The sequence below is a fragment of the Fukomys damarensis genome, unplaced genomic scaffold (genome assembly GCF_012274545.1).
Source record: "Fukomys damarensis isolate Sample0158 unplaced genomic scaffold, DMR_v1.0_HiC HiC_scaffold_33, whole genome shotgun sequence".
Classification (NCBI taxonomy): Eukaryota; Metazoa; Chordata; class Mammalia; order Rodentia; family Bathyergidae; genus Fukomys; species Fukomys damarensis.
The window spans coordinates 40,786,957-40,797,592 of NW_022900945.1; the positions used below are offsets into that span (position 1 = coordinate 40,786,957).

A 10,636-nucleotide genomic window follows, 5' to 3' on the forward strand; every position below is an offset into this window, starting at 1 on the left:
AAAAAAAAAAAAAAAAAAAAAAAAAAAGCCTGTCATTTGCACATATTTCCATACAGGCTCCCAAAGTCCTGATTCCATATTTGATTGTGTTCCAAGTTTGATTATATTCACACTCAACCTCGAGGACATTAGAAACATAGATGGTTTTGTATTTAAATCCAAATGGTAATGGAATTGCTGTTCTGGATTTGGATTCCCATCACAAGCTCCTATCTTTCCTGTAACTAACCCTTCCTTTGAGCCCTATCAGGGCTGGGGGTGGTGTTGAATGGCAGGAGCACCTTGTTTGAGGAAGTTATCCAGCCTCCCCTCCTTGGCTGTCAGCTCCATCTGAGATAGACTGTTATTACCTGCCAGCCAGTACCCCCTCTCCCCACTGCTCACAAGGCAGATCACCCTTCCCCACTCCCTGACAATGGCCTGTCCCTTCATTCTAATTGTCCCCATCCTGACACCCCCATGCATGGCTGCTGTGGGTCTTGTTTTTCAGACCTCACTGTGGGAGATCTAGGCATCCTCCCTGAGCCAGCTGGCTGCTGTGCCGAGGCCTGTTCAGTTAATAATAATCATTAGCTGAATGGTGCTGGGGCCTTTCAGCTCCAGATCTCTAAGCACTTGCAGGCTGAGTCAGCCAGCCCTCACTTTCCCCCTCTTCTTGGGCTGCAGAGTGTGACAGAATGGGGAGGCACTGTGGGAGAGGAGGGAGTCTGGAGTCTTGTGGCCTATCCATCCCTTGAGGTTTTTTTCTGGGAGCAACACTGAGATGCCTCTTCATAAACTAATAAGGGCTGAGTCCGACAAAGGTAGAGAGATATAGGGAAAACAGTGTATGTTCAGTTGAGACTGGTGGTGGCAGTGGCAGCTGATGACCTGGAACTTCTAGTACTCCTGCCTTTCCTTCTGTTTACCTTCCGTGGCCTCCAGGGGGCACCCTGGGTCCTTATGCCCCAACCTCAGCATTTTCTGGTGCCCCCTCTGCAAGCTCAGGATGCATGGAGGCTTCTGGTTTAATGTCCCTGTGTCTGGTTGGCATAAGTAGCCTGTGCATCATGACGTAAAAGATACATTGACCTGGGAACTGGGAAAGCTGCTGTATCAGTTTACTCAGCCCCCACCACTGCTGTGGCTATGGGCAAACCACCTGGCTACTCGACCTACCTCACAGGGATGTTGAGAGTTAGATAAGAGAAAGCTTGTTAATAGGAGATGGAAAGTTCAAAGCATTAAACCTATGTAAACTGGTGGTATTATTGTGTTTTTGTCCTTTTCTCTCTCACTGAGCCTGGCTCTGGGCTTTATGCTTCCTAGGGAGGCAGTAAACATTTATGGATAATGATGCTTGGGGGACCCAAGTCTGAGAGGTTGTGCTATCATAAGAGAACACAGACATATTTCTTTCTTCAGGATGAAAGGTCAGTTCTTAGGTACTCCTGCCAGAAATGCCACCAAGGCCATGACCAGTGAGGCTTCCCCTACCTAGTATTTTTCATAGGGCTAACTGCTAATCTTGCTTACCAGGTCTAGTCTGAAGTGCCCAGAGTCAATCTTAGATAAGAGCTGCTTGTCACAGGTCTAAATATCTTATCCCTAATTTTGTTCTTCTTAGGGAAAGGGGTACATAAGCCAGGAAGTGAGGAACATTAGAAAATACCACACTGTCATCCCAACCCTCTGGTTTTCCTTCAGTAGCCTCAAGCCCTCATACCAGGCACTGGGGATGCAGAACTGTGAGGGACATGGCTTCTGGCTTTCAGGGACCCACAGCTTGGTTTCCCTTCCTTATTTCAGGCTCTCGGTGTAGGATCACAGTCTTCTCATTTTCCTCCAGATGCTTTATTGGATGCATGTATGTGCATGCATGTGCACACACACACGCGCGCACACACACACACACACACATACCATGAAAGTCTGTTTAAATTTGAAACTAGAGGAAGGAGGATACTTTCCATTCCATCTGTCTGAGAACAGGCAGTGGTCTGCCTGGAGTGAATGCAGAGAGACAGGAGCAACAGCAGCACAGAGGCTTGAATATATATTTTTTATCATGTTTTTTTCTGTCCTGGCATCCAGGAATTAAATACTAATCAGGCATTGTAGATGTAATCTCAGCCATTCTCACAAGCATGGGCACAAAGAAGGCATAAACTGAAAGGTGGGAGGATTGTGCCCTAGATCTGTCCTGGAGGGCGGGTGGCAATAGTCTCAGCACTGGGCTGGACTTAATGCAGACAAAAGTACTTCCAGTAAACAGTACCCCACTCCCAACCCAAGGCTTGGCTGATCACCAGTGCAGTCTCTGAATAACGGTCCATTTTTAATCCACCTGCTAATGTCAGAATTTCCCAGATGAGTTTTTAACCTCTTTTGGAAGCAGACTTAGGAACCATTTCAAGATATTCTGTGGTACCTGGAGTCAACTCTGTCTCAGTGCGTATACCTGAGTACCCCCAGCACTGATATCTTTAAAGTAGATTCCTACTTATCTCACAGTGCATCCTAGGTATGCCCAGTTCTGCTTAGTCCCACACCAGGAGCAAGTTATGACCAACTAAGGGAGAAGTGGTAGGTGAGAGAGAAGCAGCACCAAGTACCAACTCCAGTCCTCTTAACCTGTGTGTTCACTATGCACATACATACACACACATCCCAGAGCTCTGAGGGCACTGACTTTAGTATGCCAGTATCAAAGCGCTTCTGGAGTAGGCCTGCATGTTGTGGCTCACTGAAGGGTGGTTCTCTCAGGCCATTGTTCTGTGCATTCTTTGCTTAGGGGACAATAACCAGGCTAACTAGAAAGGCTCTGGAATGTACCTTAAGTATCTTCACCATTTGATATTTTCCACCTGTCAGTATTTATACCTGATGAGAAGGCTCAATTGACAGCTGCTTTACCCTTCCTCTCTCAAGCCCTCGGAGCAGCAGCATCCTGCACAGATTTACTGTGGCCTGCCCAGAAAAGCCAACTGTCCTACTGAAGGAGCCTGAGCCTTTTCTGCTATGTGGGTGGGGAAAGTGAAGCTACTCCACTAGTTTCCTGGGAGACCACACAAGTGGTACAGATACAGAAAGGGGAGGAGTTGAGAAACCAGGTGAAAGAAAGAGTAGGCTAGGGCCGGAGATTTGGTTCAGTGGGTTTGCCGCCTGCCTTGCAAGCACAAGGTCCTAAGTTTGATCTCTGGTATTTAAAAAAAAAACAAAAAAACAAAAAAACAAGAAAGGAATAGGCTAACCCATGATCTGAACTCTTGTTTTCTATTGTAAAAGGCAACTGTCACATTAGCCTCCTCCAAGTGCTACTTAAGGGCAGGGGAGGGCAAGAGAAAGTACTGCAAGCCATGGCAAACACAACTGCACATTTTGGCAAAGATCTTCTTGTGACTTTGGGTGGGGTAGGGCAGGAAGAATTGAAGCAATATAGCTATGCAATTCCTTGGGATGATGGAAAGAAGAATGTCAAGACTTAGACTGAAGACAGGCCTAGTGGCACAGGCCCAGAACTCTGGGAAGCTGAGGCAGGATGATTGCAAATTCAATCCCAACTGGGGCAGGCAATTTAGCAATTTAGACCTTATTGATTGTATAATCAATAAGTTGGAGATGTAGAACAACGTGAAGGCCCTAGGTTCAATCCACAATACTGCAAAGAACAAAACAAACCCCATCAGACTCAGAGATAGGGTATGGCACAGGCCAATATTAAGGAGAAAATAAGTAGTCTTTCCCCAGTCTGTTCTCTTTACCAGCTTCATCTTCTAGGCCAAACTGACAGCCACAGCAAAAACTTTACAAACACAAAAACTATAAATGTGAACTATGGGAGAGCTTTGACATGAAAATCCATCATTTTACTGATTGCCAAGGTTCATTTGTCTGATGTGGCTGGTTGTAAGATGTCTATCCCCCACCAGCTCAAATGTTCCTCATGAAGTGAAAAAGACTTAACTTCCATCCAGTGTGGTAGTGCATGCTTATTATCCCAGCTACTTGGGAGGATGAGGCTAGAGGATTGCAAGTTCAAGGCCAGCCTGGGCAATTTAGCAAGAGCCTGTCCCAAAATTTTAAAATAATATAAAGAGGGCTGGGGATGCAGCTAGTGTGTGCTCTAATATGTGTGAGGGACTGGGTTCAATCTCCAGGACACACATACCTATACATACATAACACACACATGCATATATGTGCACATGCACACGCATACATGCACACTTTCCAGAATGGGATCTGCCTTTTGGTTGAGATTTTACACATGTAAAAAATTAGGTAATTATACAAATTCTTATTTTTTCAATTTCTTTTTTACCCCCCTTGTCACATGTTCTCTCTCCCTTTGGGATCTACCATGACAATCCCTTTCTGGAAGTACCAGAAGAGTAGCCACAGAATTTGGTGATCAGAATTTAGAATCCATTCCAGTTTCTGATGGGCTATGTCTATACCAAAAAAGTGAGGTCTGCATTTTCTCATTCTGCACAATACCTAGAACACACTAAATTGTCAATGAATATTTTTTTTTTCAGTACTAGGGATCGAACTTGGGTCCTTGCACTTGCAAGGCAGGCAGTAGAACCACTGAGCCAAATCCCTAGCCCCTGTCAATGAATATTAATCTGTGCATTCGATGAGTGTACTTTTAGCCTTAAGATGGCTACGATTTACAACATGAAAATATGCTAGTAATAATCAAAATTACATGTAAGTGAGCAGTTTCCCACTATTATTTAAAACCCATTCCAAGCATTTTCCCACAGTACCATTACTAAGCTCAATCTAGACTTTTAAGAGAATTCTGTGGAGGAGGCAACCCTCCTCTCCACAGACCCAGGAAACCTTCATTATCTTCAAGCCTTAGCCCAGGTCATGGGATTTCTAAACTCTTGCTGCTAAAGCCTCAGTAATATTGGAGAATTTGTCTCAGAGGTTGACAAAACTATGGCCTGCTGGTAAAACCAGTCCCCTGCCTGGATGTGTGTGGTCTGTGATCTACTAATAGTTTTTACATTTTTTAATTGTTGCAAAAAAAAAAAAACCCAAAAACCTCAAAAGACATTGAAATTATATATAATTCAGATTTCAATGTCCATAAATAAAGTTTTATTGGCTCTTGTTTGAATTTTTACCCCAAAAGTTCGTGTACTGGAAGCTTGGTTCCTAGTATGGTGGTTCTGAGAAGTGGTAGAACTTTTAAGAGGTGGGACTTAGTGGGCATCACTCTTGGGAGAAATTTTCATGGGGTCTTGGTTAGTTCCTGCAAGAGGAAGTTGTTATACAAAAAGAAGCCAGACTGCTGGAATCTCTGTCTCAATGTCTCACCATGTGCTCTTCCATCTGTGTTTCCACCATTGTGATGTCATCACTATAAGGTCCTCAACAGAGGTCAACCAGATGGGACCACCTGATCTTGGACTTTTATTCTTCAAAACTGTGAGCTAAATAAACCTGTTTATAAAATATTCAGCCTGAAGTATTTCATTTTAGCAACAAAAAACTGACTAATACATTGGAACAGAACCACAATCATTCATTCTTTTACTGTCTGAACACTTTCAGGGTATAGCAGCACATCTGAAGTGTAACAGACAGTGTGACCTACAAAGCCTAAAGTATTTAGTATCTAGCTTGTGATCCAAAGTTTTCTGACTGTTAATCTATCTTATTGCTAGATGTAGATTTAAGCCATGTCCTTACAATGGCATTTAAAGATTCTCTCTCTAGACTGGCTCACCCATATTAGGTACAGTAAGCCCCACCCACAGGCTGAAAGGTAAATAAACCAGCCACAGACAATGCCAGAACAGAGACTCAAGCCAGGTTTAATGGTCATTATCTAGTTTTCAGAGCCCAGATGCTCTGAGATCTGTCAGCCTGGGTGTACACAAGTGGCAGGGACAGGGTCCTAGACACAGGAGGACATATGGAGGTAAGAACACACACAAAACTGGAATCAGTTGGCTTTGCTCTCCCCAGCTGAGATGAACTCTCTCCTGGCCCCTTCTCAGGGACCTAATACATACAAGCAAAGAAGAAACGATCATAAATAATTACATGGACAGATTGTAGAGTGCTGTCATATTCTTGTCTCCAAGGACACCTGCTTCCTGGGAGATATGTCTGGCTTATGGGTGCAGGGTAGGGTGGGGGGGGGTGATCTCTCAGCCTTGTCTTATAACCACATCTGGTAGTTTTCTACCCAGGTTCTAGAGAGCTTGCTGAATTGCATGCTCCTGGTGAGTATTCAGTCCCCCAAGTAGAAAGCTACCTTTGGGTTTTATCAACTGAAACCATGGGAAGAAGCTAATAAGATAAACCTCTTAGTGGGGCAGGCAGGCACATCTTCAAGGTATCTCAAACTAATGGATACAGTAGGGAGGCTTAGAGCTTCAAGGTAGGACTCCCGAAGAAAATGGCCCTCCTAGACCTGGGAAACTCAGCTAGAATGCCTCAGAAGGATTGCTTCATTTGATTTTCACTGTAAGAGTTTCAGAGCAAAGGGTAGTACCAAGAAGGAAAACTGCAGCATGAAAAAATATTTTCCCATGTTTCTAACTAAGTCTGAGGAGGGAGTCCTGCTACCTATTGCTCTGGTAACAAAATCCTCGTTAAGTCTCAAAGGTATAGCCAAAAAATGTTTTCTTCCTACTTGTCTTATTACAGCAGTTAACATTAAGATCAATTCATAGCTGCTCTGCTCCTGCTAGTTTTCTTCTGGGTCCTTCACTGTCCTAGTTCTTAGTATTGTGTATATGTAGTCTTTAAGGAAGGTTTCTCAGGAGACTGAAGAAATACCTAGGGCCTCACAACCCCTTCTCCCAAGATCTTCAACCCATGGTCTTATAATTCTAGCTTTTGCAGAGAAGTAATTCAGAGTCATGGAGATGTGAGGTTTCAGGAAATTCAGAAATTAAAGTACAATAGTTTGTGTATCTGAAAAGCCTGGCATGGTCACTGTCTCTCCTACAGCACAAGAAAACTGTGTGCATGAAATTGTGCACAAAGTGAGAGACTGTACTGGAAGTGGCATTAATGGGGACTACAGATCCATTGTCCTGGAGGTCAAGGTGCTGGTGTGCATGCATACTTATAAGCATGCATACCTATGAACATGCAACTACTTGGGGGAAATTGCTGCACCTCTCTCTTGACAAAACTAGGTTACTAATAAAAGATGGACAGCAGCCTTGAGATCCCAGGGACAGATAAGGGGAAGATGTTGACCTCTAAGTCCCTTCCCCAATCTTAATGGGCCCTCCTAGCAAGCAGTCCTCACCCACAGGTAAATGACACCTCTTAGAACTAAAAGGAAGATATAAAAACAAAAACAAACAAAAAAAACTAAAGGACCTGGAGAACTTTCAAGAGACAGGAAACATAGGCGATAAGAGACACTAAAAAGGACCAACATCAAAGAAGATTTTTATCTTTGCCCTGCTCATCCCTCTTCCAAAGCTCAGAGCTACCACCTCTCAGACCTGTACTACAGTTACAGGGAGAAGTTAAAGGGAGCAGTCATCTTCATACCCAAAGTATTCTATGATTCTGGCTGGGAACTAATGTTCTTATGTTCCTCTGGCCTAACAACCACAACCGTACAGACCTCTGGCTGAGAAATGGAGTGCCAGAACTTTCCATCTGAGTGTTCTGTCATTGGTTGCCTCTGCTACTGGATTGCCTTGAGCTTTACAGAGGATAGAACTCTAAGCTGCACTCCAAACTTCAGTTCTGAGAAAGAGACCACCCAATTTCAACCCTTGAGATGACAAAATCCCAAAAAGCTTTGGCTTTGCAGCAAGAGTGAGATCTCTTGAGAGAGGAGCGAGGCAGCCTTGTCAACATAGAGGAGATACCTACCAGGTCTCTCAATCTCCACACCAGTCTAACCCAGCTGGGGCCAGACTTTCCTAAACTCTTCTCTTTGCAAAGTAGCACATTAAGAAAACTCAGAATCCCACCTTAGCTTTGATAAGAAGACTGAAAAGATGGCATACACAAAAAATTTTATCAGGTAGGTTCAGCTTGCTGCTACATCACAGAAGCTGATTTACCCTCATCCTTCTGGAGAGTGGGCCAACATACCACATCTACAGGAGGTATCTGTTAAAGTTCTGCCTTTCAGCAATTCACTCTGGTCTGACACATAAATGCTGGGAATCAAATGTTAACCAAGGGTTTCTCCAACCAGGGAATTAGCCTCTCTGGAGTAACCCTCATCTACAAGTTTTATGCTAACAGCTATTCTGTGATGGGAGCCTTTCAATTTATGCTATAACTACGCCACTGGTCCCACTACAAGGCACAGACACCACATCCTACATGCTGCCATAACAGGCAACAGGCCAGGCTCCTGCTAAGATCCATCTACCCAGGGCTCACTGCGAAAGAAGATAGTGGAAAGTCTCACAGCAACTTTACGGAGCATTATTGATCGAAGCCTCAGGTTTTCCTGACTCATTTTCCAAAGATTTTCAATTCCCCAGCTGTGAAGTGTAACTTCCTGACCAAAAAAGATACTGCAGCTTTTCCAACATGGCTCCTGTGGAGGCTCTCCCAACACACACAACTTCACAGGTGTGGGTGGGCAGAGACAAAAAAAAAACAAAACTGTTTTCAAATGATTTTCCTTTAAGGAGCTAGGGATGACCTCAAAAAAATTTGGGGAATTTGCTCTTCCCTTTACCTCCTTCCTCGTTCTCATCCATCTCAGACATGCTCCTCTTCCTCTACTACACTGAGAATTGCCAGGGCTTTGGGTAGGGGTGTAGCATCTGCCTGAGGATTAATATATCCATATTTGAAACTCGTGGCAGCCACACCCTCAGTGGGATCTTGCCTGCTGTTGTGCCCATGACCAAGTCCCTGGAGGTCAGGAAGAACCCACTCCCTTGGGCAGCCAGCCCTCTCTTCCATCCCCTCATATCCTTCAGGGGTGCATTACCTCTTCTGGGGCAGAATCTCCCCACCAACCTATCCTGCTCACACCACAATGGGTGTATCAGAGAAGACTGAGCTGACAGATTCTGGATCTGACATCCTTCGTTGGCCCTTGCCTGTTGCCTCAGGCACCGGCAGGGTGTTACCTGGCTTGAGCTTGCCGTTCTGACCTTGCCCAGGTCCAGCAGGTTCCAGGAAGGCCACCCGCCGGTCAAAACCATCATCTTTGTCCCCACCAGCCATAGGATCATGGTTGGGTGTGGTACTAAGCATGGAAGAGCTGAGGCTGTCACCTTGATGGCTGGAAGGCTTCTCTACACCCCGGCACCAGCAACGGCAAGGGGTAAGATACAGGTATATGAGAACCAGGACCACACTGAGGATACAACCCACTAGGGTGGTATAAGCTGTGTTGAGAGTGTCATGGTGTCCATGCATGGTGAAGTTGTATACTTTCAACTCCACAGACAGTGTCTCATTGAATGTCTCCCCCATAGCATAGCAGGTATACACACCCCCATCTTCAACCTGCACCTTCTCGAATTGTAGATTGCCATCTTTGACTCTCACTCTCACTGTGCCATTGGCCACCTCCTCTAGCACTCGTTCATTGCTTGGTGTTACCCACACCTTAGTCATTCTCTGCTGCTTGGTGTCACAGTTGATAGTGAAGGTGTCACCCAGGTGAGCCTCCCAGGCACTCTCCTTGTACTCGCTGCAGTTGAGGAAACTCAGGTTGAAGACATTGTGCAGCTCCTTGGAGCGCACACAGTACAGATCCTCCTGAAAGTCCATCACAGAGCTCAGCTGCCGGTACTGCCAATGTGAAAAGAGCTGGTAAAGCTTGCAGGTGCATTCCAGGGGATTGTTATGTAGGTACAGTCCATTCTTGATCCATGCTGGCAGCTTCTGCAGGTCACTCAGTGGCAAGGTCTTCAGTTTGTTGGAGGACAGATCCAAGAGTGTTAGTTTGGGTCGCTTGGCTCTTTCATTGACCAGTTCCAGAGGGAAACGGGAGATCTGGTTCTGGCTCAAGTAGAGTTTCTGGAGCTGGGCCATGTCATCGAAGGCAAAGCGGTCCACCGCCATGATATGGTTATTGTAGAGCAGCAGAACCTCCAGTGCTTGCAGTTCAGTGAAGAGAAACTCGTCTAGCGTTCGCAGCTGGTTGGAGGAGAGGTCTAAGTAGCGCAGGTTGGGTACTGGGGAGAAGGCCTCAGAGGAGATGAAGTTCAGGTGATTGTGGCTCAGCAGCAGGGAATGCAGGTGGATCAGTCGTGTGGGGGTCCACTCAGCTCGCAGGCGGCTCAGGTTGTTGTGGCTGAGGTCCAGTAGTGCTGTGTAGCTGGGTAAGGAATGGGGCACATTGGGCAGTTGCTGTTTGGAGCAGCTGAGGATGTTGCTGGCACACAGGCAGGCAGCAGGACAGCTAACCACAGGTCGGCCAGCTCTGGACACCTCAAAGAGGATCAGGAACAAGGACAGCAGCAGGAGCCAGAGGCCTCGCAGGTCACAATGGGGTTGCATAGTGTCACTACAGAGGGTGAGGAAGGCCACAAGGAAGATCTGGGAGGGAGTCACCCAGGCATGTTTTCCGATGGGTGGGGCGCAGAAGGGTCACTTTCACTACAGGCATGAGAGAAAGAGGATGGATTTGTGGTCACCTGGGAGTCTGGAGGGAAAAATGGCCACTCCCACTTTCTTCTCC

The 10,636-nt window shown here is 45.7% G+C and overlaps 1 protein-coding gene across 3 annotated transcripts in view; it reads right to left on the bottom strand.

Moving 5' to 3' along the window:
* Positions 1–5,794: 5,794 nt before the first annotated feature.
* Positions 5,795–10,636, bottom strand: part of Amigo1 (adhesion molecule with Ig like domain 1) — a 5,560-nt gene continuing 718 nt past the window's right edge. The window contains exons 2-3 of one of the 3 annotated variants that reach the window (XM_010605978.1): positions 9,075–10,554; positions 5,795–6,003 (exon numbers count right to left, since the gene is read on the bottom strand). In XM_010605978.1, the coding sequence (XP_010604280.1) occupies positions 5,996–6,003; positions 9,075–10,455 (1,389 nt within the window). In that variant the 5' untranslated portion in view covers positions 10,456–10,554 and the 3' untranslated portion in view covers positions 5,795–5,995. Of the gene's footprint in view, positions 10,555–10,636 lie in introns of all 3 variants that reach the window. The other 2 variants (XM_010605976.1, XM_033758123.1) reach the window with 2 other exon arrangements.